At 40.7% G+C, this 16,453-nt stretch overlaps 1 protein-coding gene across 2 annotated transcripts in view; it reads right to left on the reverse strand.

Moving 5' to 3' along the window:
• Positions 1–3,311: 3,311 nt before the first annotated feature.
• The window catches only part of DRAM2 (DNA damage regulated autophagy modulator 2), a 46,219-nt gene continuing 33,077 nt past the window's right edge, over positions 3,312–16,453 (reverse strand). For both annotated transcript variants that reach the window (XM_056122828.1, XM_056122829.1), the window contains exons 6-9: positions 10,466–10,643; positions 8,599–8,681; positions 5,776–5,868; positions 3,312–4,251 (exon numbers count right to left, since the gene is read on the reverse strand). In XM_056122828.1, coding sequence (XP_055978803.1) covers positions 4,144–4,251; positions 5,776–5,868; positions 8,599–8,681; positions 10,466–10,643 — 462 coding nt within the window. In that variant the 3' untranslated portion in view covers positions 3,312–4,143. The remainder of the gene's footprint in view (positions 4,252–5,775; positions 5,869–8,598; positions 8,682–10,465; positions 10,644–16,453) is intronic.

Genomic DNA, 16,453 nt, shown 5'->3' on the forward strand with positions numbered 1-16,453 from the left:
CATGTTGGCTCCATGCAAAGCAAATGCCCTACCCACTGTGCTATCGCTTCAGCCCCTTTGCAGATTAATCTTGCAATAAAACTTTTCTCAAAAACTGGTTCAGGGCTGTCTTGTCCCTAAACAAGTTGGGTGGCAAGACCACTGCTCGGTAAAAAAGGGTACCCCTCTACATTTAGCACCCTCTAAGGATGAAAGGCATCTGTAGTGAGGTGGGGATGAATTTTGTTGCTGCTTTAGTTTTACTCTGCCATCAACTTCAAATATTTTAAGTGCACAGAATTACTTTTAACAGACATTGGTATCTGAACTTGGTGTGATTCTAATGGAACCTTCATCCTCTTCAGCTAAGCCACTGATTTTCTAAAGAAGAGGGGAGTTCTCTCTTTTCCACATTCCAGATCTGTATTTTCATGCTCTTCCAGACTGTCCCTTGGAACTCTGCCAAATTACCATGTCTTTTGGAGAGTAGAAATGCTCGTAGTGTTAAGAATCATAATCTCCAGAAATATTTTTGTTTTAAAAATGTAACGTGTAATGACTCATCTTTGTAAAAATTAGTATGTCTTTATTTTTCATTTATTCATTTATTTTAGAGGCCTCAGGGGTCACTCCTGGACGTGCTAAGTGACTATCTGCATGCCAGAACCAAACTGGGGTCAGCTACAAGGAAGACAAACCTCTACACTAGCTCTCAGGTCATAGTGTGTCTTTTAAAAACCAGAACTGGGGCTACTCTAAAAGAGGCAAGACAGAATCAAGAGGGCCAAAAAGATAGACAGCAGGTAGGGTGCTTGCTTTGTATTACATTTGATATTTCCCCAGTCCCACAGGAGTGATCCCTGAGCACCACCAAGTATGGCCCTAAAACAAAACAAAACAAAACAAAACAAAAAACGGGACTGGAGCGATAGCACAGCGGGTAAGGTGTTCGCCTTGCACGCAGCTGACCCGGGTTCTATTCCCAGCATCCCATATGGTCCCAAGCACTGCCAGGAGTAATTCCTGAGTGCATGAGCCAGGAGTAACCCCTGTGCATTGCCGGGTGTGACCTCCCCCACCCCCCAAAAAAGGCAGGTAGAGACAGATCATGAATTTACAAAGGCACTGAAAAGCCAGAATTGACTGAACATTGTTTTGCAGATATCCTGTAGAGGACACTGCAAAAGAGGGGAACTGTCTTTCACAAACTCATTGTGTATTTACAACCATACTAGAAATACACACTACATTAAGAATTGGCTGGACAAAACTCGAGATCTTATGTATTAGAGCTCCAGTTTGATTTTTCTACAATTAAAAGTGGGCATGTTCAGGCACCTGTATCATGTGGTTCTAATATCATTCTATGAATATCCCATTAGGAAAAACTGGGTAAAAAAGAATGGCTTTCAAACATTAGTCAAAAGATAATAAATCTATCTACTCCATTTACATTTCACTGAAATTTCAGTTTCATGCTTTCATTTAAGTGGAAAAGAAGCTAGAAAATGTAGCAATGTATAAAAAGGAAACAGATGAAACCAAAACAAAAAGAAAATATATTTTTCCTATGAATTCATATTGTAATTTTCTTAGCTAATTTACTTTTCCAAGCCTACTCAGATTGGGGCTGAGCATCCTCCACCCAGATCCTCCAAATTCCAGTAGGCGGGGGTCACACCCACCAACTGGCCCCCTGGTGCCATGTAATCCCATCAACAGCCAAGACTCAGAGACTATAAAACCCAGCTCCCGGAAGAGAACAGCGCAGAGTCTCCTGCCCCCGCGCCTGGCTGTCCTCGCCAGGGCCCCTTGGAGGGGAGCGGGTTGAGTTTTCCTCCCCGCCCTGACCAGGGCTCCGGCAGCCAAAGACCTCCAGAACCAGCCACCACCATGCTGAGACCACTCTCCGCACACATGAAGGTACCGGCAGAGGACCAAAGCCACGCAGGTCCCGGGGCCGAGATCTCCAAGCCTACTCGGATTGGGGCTGAGCATCCTCCACCCAGATCCTCCAAATTCCAGTAGGCGAGGTCACACCCACCAACTGGCCCCCTGACACCATGTAATCCCATCAACGGCCAAGACTCAGAAACTATAAAACCCTGTTTCCAGAAGTGCGCGGCCGCAAATGCGGCATCTTATCATCTCATTCCTACTTTGACAAACTGGCAGTCTACCAAATGTAACCTGCCCACAAGGCAGAGTCTGGCAAACTCCCCGTGGCATACCCAATATGCCAAATACCAGTAACAATGAAGGGTCTCATTCTTCTAACTCTGAAAGAACCTTGAATATGGCACTTTTTAAAAAAATCTCAGGGCTAGGACGAAGGAGACGTTACTGGGGCCTGCTTGAGGCAATCGACGAATAACAGGATGGTTTTGATTTTTGTGTGATTTGAATTTTCTTTTCACCCTACTTTATTTACAGATTTTAGGCACACTTGGCCATGATCAGTGAAGTTCAGGGATCACTTTTGGCAGGGCTCTGGGGTCTATATGTAGTGCAGAGGATCAAACCTGGGTCAGCCACTTGCAAAGTATGCACTATACCTAATGTCGCTCCAACCCCCAAAGCTTTTTTTTTGGGGGGGGGTCACATCTGGAGGTGCTCAGGGGTTACTCCTGGTTCTGCTCTCAGAAATCACTCCTGGTAAGCACTGAGGACCATAGGGGATGCCGAGGAAACTGAACCCAGGTCGGCTGCATGCAAGGCATGCCTTACCTGCTGTACCATCTCTCTAGTCCCAAAACTCTTTCATTCTTCTGTCACTTTCCTCCTGTTGTTCATCGATTTGCTCAAGTGGGCCCAGTAACATTGTGAGACTTGTTACTATGTTTGGCATATCAAATATGTCACAGGTAGCTTGCCAGGCTTTGCTGTATGGGCGAGATACTTTTGTAGCTTGCCGAGCTCTCCAGAAAGGCGGAGGAATCAAACTTCGGTTGGCCATGTTGGTTGTGTGCAAAGCAAACGCCCTACTTGCTGTGCTATCGCTCCAGTCCCTTTCATTTTTAAAGGGTAGTATTCAAGACTTGTGCTCTCACCAACTTTTATTCTGGTTATGTAACCATTTCTTCTGAAGGCTAAGTTTTATTAAATGCCTTCAAATATTTCTTTGCAAAACAGTGTGCCACTAGGCACCTTTCAGATAAATTTTTCTTTTTTTGGATTTTTTTGAATTGTTGACGTTATCCTTCAGAATTGTGGTTCTTATAAAAAATCGTATCATGTTGCAAAGGTGCAATATTTGCTTGCTTAAATCTACTTTTCTTTTCTGTACAAGTGATTATAATTAGCTGTAAATGAAAATCTAAGAAGCTCTTGACTCTCGTTTGGGGTAATTTTTATTTTATATAAATCATATCTGCTGTTATTCATAAAATTATCAGCCGTGTAACATAAATATTGACCCATATTCTATATAAAATATAACAAATAAATTTACCTATAGCTACCTCTCTCATTCATTAGTTATTAAATTCTAATACCAGAGACTAAGCTTCATTAAACTACTAGAAGCATGTGTGGACAGACCAGTTAGCATAGACTCTGACCTCACGGTAAAAGCTGAACCAATACTCTCAGACTCTTCTGTGCAAAGCTTAAGCAACTGAAAGCGCTTCTGTGAATTCAGGTCTGTTAACCTCTGTAAGTAGACTTCAGGAAAAAAAAACATAAGAAATGTATTATATGGTTAAAAACTATTACATCAACTATTACTTCTAAATCCATTCTATAGAAACTACTGAGCAAAGCTGGCTGATTATTTAGGGTCCTTGAAAATGTCTCTCATTAAAGTGCTCCAAACAAAAATGCTTTACAATGATTTATAAAATGTGAAAGGCTGAGTATTTCAGATTGCTCTGTCCATTTCTGGAAGTGGGAAAAAACTCCTTTGTTGTAGTCCTTTGGTATTATTTCCTGGGGTTAAAAAAAAACGTAAAGGCATTAATGTTTTGATGTGGTCTTCTTGATGACACCCTTAAACAAGTTCTTTAGTGGTTCACTTCACATCTTTCAATTACAAGCACTCATCATAGTCAATGTCAGTCTTGATTGGTTGGGTGGTTGAAAATTTCAGAGCAAAATAAGTAACTTTCATGATCATTTCCCAATCCCTGAGAATCATAATCATCAGAGAAATATTTTATCCTTTCATCATAAATCTCTGGAAAGCAGTAGTGTTCGTTCATTATTAACAGGACAAGGGGCAGTGTCATAGAGGGTTAATCCTTGTAAATTGGCTTCCACCCTTAAGGAGATTTTCTGGAACAGAAAAGAAAATTAGACATATAACGTAGTTCCTTAAAGACAGACCACATCTACACATTCTGTATCACATCTATACATCTTTTGTGATTAGCAATGTAAATCAATTTATTACAACCGAAAGTGAAATTATTGTTGTACCATAAAAGGAACCATCTGTAGTATCAGAGAAGGGGAAATTTTAATTTCTTTGCTCAGAAAACCCTTATTTTTCTTTGGTTTTTAAAAAGTACCAGTAAGAAGCCAAATCATGAACAACTTTGTAACTGTGTATCTCACAGTGATTAATTTAGAATTTTTTTAAGTATAAAAATAAAAAAAATACCAGTAAAATTAAATGTTGAGGATAACCTACATAATTGTAGGGAGCAAATATAAAAGTTATGTTAAAAAGAATTTCTACCAACTTGTTTTACAGTTCCATTTTTAAGACTTAAACCTGCCACACATCAAAAAGAGAGTAAGCAACCAGAGTCAGTGGAAAGTGAGGGAAAAGGAACTGTCACTCACTGTGGGTGGGAATGTTGTCTGGTTCAGGCTCTATGGAGAACAGTATGGAGCCTTCTCAAAAAATTAAGAATTGAACTTCCTTATGGAATTCTACTTCTTGGTGTCTCCCCAAGGGACCAAAAAAGCATTTAGAAAATATATTTGCATTTATATTTCACAGCAGTGCTGTCTGCAGTAGTCAAGATATGGAAACAACCCAAGCGTCCAGGAACAGATAAGTGGATAAAAAAATTGTGGTATATATATAATATATATGTATATAGAGTATTCGATATGCCAAACACAGTAACAACAAAGTCTCCAATGGAGATGTTACTGGGCCCGCTCGAGCAAATCGACGATCAACGGGAGGGCCTTTACCTTTACATTATTATATATGGATATATAATATATATGGATATATACATTATAGATGACACACAATGGAATACTGCCAGTTATAAAATTAAATTATGTGATTTGATACTACATGAACTAGAAGGCATCATGCTAACTGAGGTTAATCAGAGGGAGAGGGACATGTATAGGTGAAATGTTATGAGACTTACTAAGGGAAAACAAATGGCTGCTGGTACCAGACCCTAAGAGTCAGCCTATAGGACTGAGTAGAGCATGCTAAGGAGGTAGGGCAAGGGAGTGAGGAGTGATCCATGGTGGAAAAACACTGATACTGGCAGAGGGCGTGAAGCTGGAACACGGTCTGCCTGAAACTCTATTATTAACAGAACTATAAATCAGGGTGCTTAAATAAAAATTAGGGGTGGGGAGAAAGTAAATGCGAGAAGGAAAATGGATAAGCACCATCAGGAAAAAAAAAAGACTGAAACTGATTAGCAACATGCTACTTCTCCAAACAGAAACAACTCACCTGAGTTGCTCTTTCAGCATCATTGCTCTGGTGCCCAATTCTAAAGTTAATTTTCAAAAGCAATGAGGATTTTTCTACAGAAAGTTCTCTTCCTCTACTTGGAGGAAATCTGACTGCCTGAGTCTAATTCTGTATTTTCTTACCTGAAAATCACGGATATAAGTCAGGAAAAAACCAAAGAAGGAAAATGACATAGACCATTCAGCTGCTGTCGTGATCATATGAAGCACGTAGCCCTTAAGTGACAATGGGAAAGAACAATACTGTGAAATCTGATTCAAATGATCCAGAATTACTCTCAAATAAGAAAAAATATAAAATCCATATAAATTGGCTTCTGATATTTAACCACTGACTTGAGCATATTTTGAGAATTTAAAGTTAGGCATTTGGTAAGTCCTCTTAAATAATCTAGCTATTTTAGCGTCATCTAGAATCTAGCTTCTTAAATACAAACAGTGACCTGTGGCACCACAGGGGTGGCAAAACTGAATGTAAGTATCATTTAATAACATATTTCCTTATGATTTATTAACAGTGAATATTTGATTTGCATAACTATTTTATATATCTGTCTACCCCAGATCATGTAAATACTTCACAGGTAAAAAAGGAATCACAAGTGGAAAAAGCTGAAGCCTAATCTAGAAAAATAACTTTCAATCTGCGAACTGGACCCAATCTATCGACTTGTGGCTGGTAACCATGGCAGGAAACCAGCAATTTTCAACCTATTTACATCTGTGAACCAGTGTCTAAAAACCACTGATCTGGGGCAAACAGAAGAATTAGTACTCTGCACTAACTAATTCAGTTATTATTCTCACAACCATTCAAGATAAGATTTTGAAGATGTCTTGAGCAAACAATGTTCACAATAAGCTTAGTGTTATTTTCAAGCCATACATAATGAATTGATTATGAGATTCTGGTACGGGGGTATGGTGCCGCCAGCAGGTCAGTCTGTACTTATGAGGCGAGTGCATCTTCAGCCTGATGGCGCCTTCAGACTTCCAGATACCCCAATATTGCTGTTGTGCCTTTGGCCAGACACCAAAAACTTGGGGAAAAGTTTACCAAGAAAGTAAATGGCCAGAAGTTAGGTATGTGGGAGACACACCTACAAACCACCTCCGGCTCAGCTATATAATTGGAGGCATAGCCTCTCTGTTTCCTGATTGAACTGCTTAATGGCCATGATCCCAGAGACTCAGAAACAAATCTCGAAACCTAGCAGCTTTTGGCAGAAATGCGTCCGGTCCCTGCAGTAGGTTACTGATGCTGGGCCAACCCAGGTGGGAATAGGTTTCGTGCCTTGGCCTGTTTCCCCCGGTGGCCCAGTGGCCGCCATCCTTCAGAGGCCACTGGACAGTCAGGTTTGGGCCCCCAGTGACGAGACACGCAGGGCCTCACAAGATGGGGGTGGAGATGGGCCTGTCATCCCCACCCCAATGAGACCCTAAGTCATCGCCCACGAACGGCCTCTCTGGCTCCTGATCAAGCTGCTCAATGGCCATGATCCCAGAAACTCAGAAACAAATCTCGAAACCCAGCGGCTTTTGGCAGAAATGCGTCAGGACCCCGCAGTAGGTTACTGTCGCCGGGCCACCCCAAGGGGGAAAGGATGTTGTCCCTCCGCCTGCCCTTAGCGGCTCGGTGGCAGTCATCCTCCAGAGGCCATGGGACAGTCAGGTCTGGGCCCGCAGTGACAAAACTTGTTGGGTCTCAAAGGATGGGGGTGGAGCCGGTCCTGGTCTCCCGGTCCCAACGAGACCCCAAGTCATCGCCCATTAATGGCCTCTCTGGCTCCTGATCAAGCTGCTCAACAGCCATGATCCCAGAGACTCAGGAGCAAATCTTGAAACCCAGTGGCTTTTGGCAGAAATCCCTCCAGATTTAAGTGTTAAAATTTCGGAATTTCAAAATCACATGACCCTACTGCAGCCACGCAACATCATATGTTATTCATAACCAGCAATAGAACACAAATTGTCTACTGTTGCCTTTTCAGCAGATCTGAGTGTTGGGGTAAAATCTCAAATAATAATGGTGAGTCTGGTGTCAAAATATTGAATGTGATCAAAGTAGAGAGAGTAATGTGGAAATCATCTGCCCCACAGGTAGGGGGAGGGTGGGGAATGGGAGATACTAGGGTTTTTGGTGGTGGAGAATGGGCACTGGTGAAGGTATGGGTGTTTCATTGTATGACTGAGACTTAGACCCGAAAGCTTTGTAACTGCTCTCACGGTGATTTAATAAATAAAATTATAAAAAATGAAAAAAAAAAAGTAAGGTGGAGTTCATGCCCAATTCAATCAGCTAATTAATGGCTGATTAAATAGCAGTACTCCTACATTAAAAAAAAAAAGATTCTGGTAAACTTTTATTTTCACAAATCTGTCATATCTAGAAGTGACTCTTGAAAATTAACATAAAGGCTGGGGAGGTGTCTTTGGAGTAGAGGGCATGCCTTGCATGTATAAGGTCATGGGTTCAATCCCCAGCTACGCGCGCGCACACACACACACACACACACACACAAATTTAAAATAACCATCTCCAAATGCTTTGTAAAAACCTTTGTAAAAAAAAAAAAAGACACTCTCTTATAACCTAAACAGAGTGTCTATACTAATACTTTCATATAACAAAAATAGAAGATATCTTTTCAGTTCAGTTAAAAAAAGTATTCTGTTAGTGGAATATTTAAGCTGGTAATATGTTGTACAATATTCATATTTAGAAAAGTCAATCTCTGAGAAAACACTGCCATTCACAATTCTATCCTGAAACTGCCCACAGATCATAGATGACAGGAGAATAGGGAGAGTTTGGCATAAACTCCGTCACATACACAAAGTACTCCAACTACATTATCCTACTGTTTCACTAGTGAAGAAATAAAAAATACACCAAAATATTCATCTTTATGATAAACCTAAGTTTTATTGATTCTAAATTCCTACCTTGTCCTCAGGGTTCCAATGGAGTTTCTGAACTATATCATTGCCAAAATTGCCACTGTACAAAAGTGATGAACAAGTCAGCACTATAAAAGAAGTCAAGGAAGACTCTCAGAGAAGACCTGTAAGTTTAAATTAGATCCAAAACAAAACCCAAAATTGCCACCATGCCCCCACCTGAACTCTATCATCTCAGGATGGACCTCACCAAGATATTAACCTGTTGAAAATTCAGTTATGTGGGTTTTGTGGCTGAAATCTCCAGGCTGTCTCAGAGTTGGGATGGGCTACTTCTGTCCACTTCCCTATACTCCTGGAAGCACTGGCAGTCACCCCCAAGAACCAGCTCCAGAGTCACCATGTAAGCTCTTCTGGCCTTGCTTCAAAGCCCCATAAATAAATCTCAAAAAAGAACTAAAAGCTACATTTAATCTCGGACCCAGGTAAGGCTAAAAAAATTGGGGAATTTGGAGGGAGAAGGGAGCAGGCCCAAGCAGAGTCCTCAGCAGCGGCTTGCTTTCATGATCCAAAGATCCAAAATCACTTCCATGCCTTTGGCTAGACTCCACCGTCTCGGGAAGGACCTCACCAAGATATAATCCGCTGAAAATTTGGGTATACGGGTTTTGTGACTGAAATCTCCAGGCTTTCTTGGGGTAAGGATGGGCTACCTTCCCCCACCTCTCTGTACTTTCAGATGCTTCGGCAGTCACATCCACACCCCAAAGCTGCCACCCAGTTAAAAAGGCTATTCCAGTTGTTCCTTCCCAATAAAAATGCTGAATCCCCTGAACAAACATGATTACCTACCTGTACTGCAAACCATAATGCATAAAAAGAGAGCAAGAAAGAAGAAAAGTGCCTGCCATCGAGGCAGGTTGGAGGTGGATGGGAGGGAAACGGGGTACATCGGTGGTGGGAAATGTACACTGGTGGAGGGATGGGAGTTGGGATCACTGCATGACTGAAATCTAATCATGAACATATTTGCAATCGTCTACCTCACAGATATTTTAAAAAATTTTTTTAAAAAAACCATTTTAAAGGTCAAAAGGGATTAATTATATATTTGTTCCCTAGGTCCAAATAATTTTCTTAAAGGCATTGTCATATGCACTGTAACCATTGTTCATCGATTTGCTCCAGCGGGCCCAGTGACATTGACATTGTGAGACTTGTTGTTACTGGTTTTGGCATATTGAATACGCCACAGGTAGCTTGCCAGGCTCTCTGAACAGGGTGGAGGAATCAAACCTGGGTTGGCCACGTCAGCTGCATGCAAGGCAAATGCCCTACCTGCTGTGCTATTGCTACAGCCATATGAAATCTGTGAAAGTTTAAATATTCCCAAAGGATTACCCTATTATATTACTATTATAACTTCTGTATAGTCAATCCCTCTTTACTCAGTAAATTACTCAGTGAATTAAAGCTCTATGATCAGCGTGTTACAAAGTTGCTCAGGGGGAGTGTCACTTCATTCTTTTTTAAGTTGTAATGAGAATGATCTGGGTAAACATTAAGTTCTTAACACAATTACTGCGGTTTATGTAAAATTTCAATTTTATACTTCAAGTCCTTTAATTTGCATGACTAATTCAGGAATCAAAATAAGGCAACAAAACACAGCAGTAGTGTTCATTTAAATTTTTTCATCTAAGGGGCAGGAGGGACAGTATAGAGGAATGGTGCTTGCTTGCCTGGCACCCAATATGGTCCTCCAAACTCCTCCACAAGTTATCCCTGAGAACAGAGCGAGGACTAAGAACTAAGAACTGCTGGCAGTTGCCTCAAAACCAAAAAAAAAAAAAAAAGTAAACTTTATTGTCTAATTTCTTACCAATGTAATTACACTTTAAGCAAAGGATACTGCTAAAGGCACTTACTCCACACCAGATCACTACCAGTAATCTTATCCAGAAGACTTGTTTGCCATGAATTTTGGGCTGCATTTGATAGGAGATGATGGTCTGAACAAACATATATAATGAACCCATACCAAAGGTGAGTGCGGCTCCACATACGTGCACAACAAAAATGGTTGTTTTCTGAAGTAGAAAGAAGAAATAAGTAAATAGCAAAAACTCATTAAGCATTATCAGCACTGTGGCAGAGATTTTAAATAGAATGTCCAGTGAGTAGAACAGCTCTGCAGATTCTAACAAGTTACTTCTTGACATCTTTTTTTTTCTCAAAATAATCAGAAGAAATTGAATCTGCCAGTAAAATCAAATCATTTCATACACTGCTTCAGAAAATACATTAGTAATCTTTATAGTTTTGTTTGGGTGCCTCTTATGTTTTAAGGAAGGTCACTATCAAGTGATATCTGAGTCAGCTGAGTCCCAAACAAATGCCTTCACTCCTGTTCTATCTCTCCAGCTCTAGATTTTATACACTTTTAAATTCACTTTAGCATTCTCTAGCTATGAGAGTTTGGTATTTTGGCTTCTTTCTGTAGCTAATTTATAATAGCTACTATTTTTTTTTCCCATTAGGGAAACACCATGAGGTACAGTTGTAGACTTACAAACTTTTGTGGTTGGGTTTCAGTTATACAATGATCGAGTACCCATCCCTCCACCAGTACCCATTCTCCACCATCAATAATCCCAATAGTCTTCCACCCCCATCCCCACCCCGCCCCGCCTTTGTGGCAGGGCATTCCCTTTTTTTAAAATTTTATTTTATTTATTTTTTTATTAGTGGAACACCATGAGGTACAGTTGTAGATTTACAAAGTTTTGTGCTTGGGTTTCGATTTCCCTTTTGCTCTCTCTTTCCTTTAAGGTGTTGTGGTTTGCAATAGAGGTATTGAGTGGCCATCATGTTCAGTCTATAGTGTACTTTCAGCACACATCTCGCATCCCAAGTGAATCCTCCAAACATACTTTACTTGGTGTTCCCTTCTCTATTTGAGCTGCCTTTTCCCCTAGCATGTGCTGCCGGCTTCCAAGCCTTGGAGCAGACCTCCTGGTACTTATCTCAGCTATTCTTGGGTGTTCATCTCCCATTCTGATACTTTATATTCTCCACATGAGCGCAGTCTGTGTCTGTCCCTCTCTTTCTGACTCATTTCATTTAGCATGATACTTTCCATGTAGAATCACTTGTATGTAAATTTCATGACTTCAACTTTTCTAACAGCTGCATAGTATTCCATTGTATAGATGTACCAAAGTTTCTTTAACCAGTCATCTGTTCTCGGGCACTCAGGTTTTTTCCAAATTTTGGCTATTGTAAACAGTGCAGCAATGAACATACAAGTGCAGATGTCATTTCAACTGTACTCTTTTGACCTCTCCGGGATATATTCCCAGGAGTGGTATTGCTGGGTCAAATGGGAGCTCAATTTCTAATTTTTTGAAATCGTCCACACTGTTTTCCAAAAGGGCTGAACCAGTCGGCATTCCCACCTGCAGTGAAGGAGGGTCCCTTTCTCGCCATATCTGCACCAACATCGGTTGCTTTTGTTCTTTTGGATGTGGACCAGTCTCTGTGGTGTGAGATATCTCATTGTTGTTTTGATCTGCATCTCCCTGATGAATAATGATGTAGAGCATTTCCTCATGTGCCTTTTTACCACTCAGATTTCTTCTTTGAGAAAGTTTCTGTTCATTTCGTCGCCCCACTTTTTGATGGGGTTGGATGTTTTCTTCTTGTGGAATTCAACCAGTACTTTGTATATCCTTGATATCAACCCCTTATCAGATGGGTTTTGGGTAAATATCCTTTCCCATTCTGTAGACTGTCTTTGTATTTTGGTCACTGTTTCTTTTGAGGTGCAGAAGTTTCTTAGCTTAAGATAGTCCCAGTTTTTCTATCTCTGTTTTCACTTTGCTTGGCCAGTGGCGTGTCATCTTTAAAGACACCTTTAGCTTCAATGTCGTGGAGGAATCCATGTACCTTATGGATTCCAGTCTGATGTTGAGGTCTTTAATCCATTTTTATCTTACTTTTGTACATGGTGTTAGGTAGAGATCTGAGCCCCCCCCCCTTTTTTTTTTGCATGTAGCTGTCCAGTTTTGCCAGTACAATTAGTTAAAGAGGCTTTCCTTGCTCCACTTCACATTTCTTGCTCCCTTATCAAAGATTAGCTGATCATATACTTGGGGAGGGGAGTGTCAGTATATTCAACCCTGTTCCATTGATCTGTGGCTCTGTATTTGTTCCAGTACCATGCTGTTTCAATTATTACTGCCTTGTAGTCGAGTTTGAGGTTGGGAAGGTTGATTCCTCCCATTTCATTAGTAATTAAGTTACTGTTAATTAGTAACTTATGACATGGACAAAATTTAGAGTTAACTACTTCAAAAATTATTCTTTAACAAAAGACAATCAAGAGACGTGAAAGAGGATAAGTTGTTCAAAAGCAAATTTTTGATATGGACGTTATAACATTGCATGGTCTGTAACAGTCATCCAAGAACAGCTGAGGGAAATAGAAGCCTCTTTTCTGCTTATTCTTATCCTTTCTTTCTAGGGTGATGACAGAGGCGTGAATTAAAGAGCGACGATACCACATGCAAAGAGTGCTGGCGAAACCAACAAATATTACCCCTCCACATACACAACAACATGAGGAAACAACGCAAATCCCCACCACAGGGAGACCATGAGGAAATCTCTCAAGAAGACTCAGTAGGAGCTAGCCACCTTAGGGACCTCTCTGAGAAGGAATTCAGATATGAAGTCATCAAGATGTTCAATCAACTCGATGAAACAGTCACACACATATCCGCTAAACTGAAAGAGGACACGAAAGAAACAATCGATCGCACAATTGACAAAATACAGCAAGAAATGAGAGCCGAAATTGGAAAGCTCCACACAGAAATGGCACGCATCACAGATTCCATAGACGAAGTCAAAACCTCACTCACTGCCCTCAACAACAGAACAACCACAGCTGAGGAAAGAATCAGTGACTTGGAAGATCAGCTGCACCAAGCCAACAGACAACAGCAAACGATGGCAAGGGACCTCAAAATAGCTCAAGAGCAAATCAGAGTCCTACGAGATGATTCCAGAAGAAACAACATTAGAATCATTGGACTACCAGAAGCTCAAGGAAACAATCCCAATGAAAAAAACCTGCTGAAACAAATTATTGCCGAAAAATTCCCAGCGCTCCATGATACAGCCATCCAGATTCAAGAAGCCCGAAGGGTGCCAGCTAAAAGAGACCCCAACAGAAACACCCCAAGACATATTATAGTCAGAATGATCGATGCTGCCGATAGAGACACAATACTGCAAGCAGCAAGGGCAAAAAAGGAAATCACATACAAAGGAGTACCCCTGAGATTCACAGCATACCTCTCAGAGGAAACCCTGCAAGCCCGAAGACAGTGGCGAGATATAGTCAAAAAACTCAATGAAATGAATGCTTCACCAAGAATACTCTATCCGGCTAAACTCTCACTCCAAATAGATGGAAAGCTACACTATTTTCTAGATAAACAGCAGCTCAGGAACTTCATAGACTCAAAACCAAACCTAAAACAAGGACTAAAGGGGCTACTATAAGACAAGACAAACCCTACAACCACAACACACCCGCACAGAAATATGACACAAAACCCCATAACCATACTCTCAATGTAACGGTCTCAATTCACCATTGAAGAGACACAGAGCGGCAAAATGGATACAGAGACAGAACCCAACATTCTGCTGCCTACAAGAAACTCATCTCAACACTCAGAGCAAACACAGACTCAAAGTCAAAGGATGGAAAACAATCCTGCAAGCAAACAGCTCCTGTAAAAAAGCTGAGGTGGCCATACTAGTATCTGAAAACATTAATTTCACCCTGAAAAAGGCTAGAAGGGACAGTGAAGGCCATTTTCTATTCATCAAGGGATACGTACAACAGGAAGAGATCACACTCTTAAATGTATACGCACCTAATGAGGGAACAGTCAAATATTTAAAACAACTGCTAACAGACTTTAAGGAGGACATTGCAAGCAGCACAATAGTACTTGGAGACTTCAACATGCCCTATCACCTCTGGACAGATCAACAAGAACAAAACCCAGCAAGGAATCATTGGCTTTGAAAGAAGAAATAGAAGAGAGAGGGCTTATAGACTTATAAAGGGCTTTACACCCCAAAAAGAAAGAATACACATTCTTCTCCAGTGCACACGGAACATTTTCCAAAATAGACCATGTGCTAGGACACAAAACATACCTCAACAAAATAAGGAAGATAGAAATAGTATCAGCCATCTTTTCAGACCATGATGCACTGAGGATAGAAGTGAATCACACACAGACACGGAGAACCAAATTAAACACCTGGAAATTAAACAACTCGATGCTGAACAATGAATAGGTCAGGAACGAAGTCAAGGACGAAATCAAAAGATACCTGGAAACAAATGAGAATGAAGACACGAGCTACCAGAACCTATGGGATGCAGCGAAAGCTGTATTAAGGGGAAAATTTATAGCTCTGCAAGCATATCTTAGGTCTGTAGAAATGGTGCACATAAACAACTTGACCTCACAGCTCAAGTCCTTAGAAAAGGATCAACAGAAAGAACCTAAATCAGGCAGAAGGAAAGAGATCATAAAACTTAGAGCAGAAATCAATGACATGGAAACCAAAGAAACAATCCGAAAGATCAATGAAACCAAGAGCTGGTTCTTCGAGAGAATAAACAAGATAGATAAACCACTCGCAACACTCACAAAGAAACAGAGAGAGAGAGAACCCTAATAAACCGAATCAGAAATGAGAAGGGGGATATCACAACAGAAACCAAAGAAATCCAAAAGATCATCAGAGACTACTTTGAAAGTCTGTATGCCACGAAACAAGAGAACCTAGAAGAAATGGACAAATTCCTGGACTCCTATAAGCTCCCAAAGCTGAATCAAGAAGACCTGGAGTATCTGAATAGACCTATTAACATCAACGAAATAGAAACTGCAATCAAAAGCCTTCCCAAAAACAAAAGCCCAGGCCCAGATGGATTCACTAGCGAATTTTTCCAAACATTTAAAGAGGACCTGCTGCCAGTCCTTCTCAAGCTCTTTCAGGAAATTGAAAAAACGGAAACTCTCCCAAACAGTTTCTATGAAGCCCATATCTCTCTAATACCAAAAGGAAACAAAGATATCACGAGAAAAGAAAACTACAGGCCGATATCCCTGATGAACACCGATGCGAAGATTCTCAACAAAATACTAGCAAATAGAATTCAACTACTCATCAAAAAGATCATACACCATGACCAAGTAGGATTCATCCCGGGGATGCAAGGCTGGTTTAACACTAGGAAATCAATCAACATAATCCACCACATCAACAAAAGAAAAGATAAAAATCATATGATCATATCAATAGATGCAGAGAAAGCATTTGACAAGATCCAGCACCCATTTATGATGAAAACCCTAGCCAAAATGGGGATAGAGGGAACTTTTCTCAATATAGTTAAAGCCATCTACCACAAGCCTACAGCAAGCATCGTCCTCAATGGCGAAAAACTGAGAGCCTTCCCTCTAAGATCAGGGACGAGACAAGGATGCCCACTCTCTCCACTGCTGTTCAATATAGTATTGGAAGTACTTGCAATAGCGATTAGGCAAGAAAAGGATATCAGGGGCATCCAGGTAGGAAAGGAAGAAATCAAGCTCTCACTATTTGCAGATGATATGATACTATACTTAGAAAACCCTAAAACCTCTATCAAGAAACTTCTAGAAACAATAGGCTTGTATAGTAAAGTGGCAGGTTATAAAATCAATGCCCAAAAGTCCATGGCTTTCCTATATGCAAATAGTGAAAGAGAAGAAAAAGACATGAAGAAAACAATCCCATTCACAATTGTGCCCCAGAAAAT

This window comes from Sorex fumeus, unplaced genomic scaffold, assembly GCF_029834395.1.
Source record: "Sorex fumeus unplaced genomic scaffold, SorFum_2.1 ptg000047l, whole genome shotgun sequence".
Taxonomy (NCBI): domain Eukaryota; kingdom Metazoa; phylum Chordata; class Mammalia; order Eulipotyphla; family Soricidae; genus Sorex; species Sorex fumeus.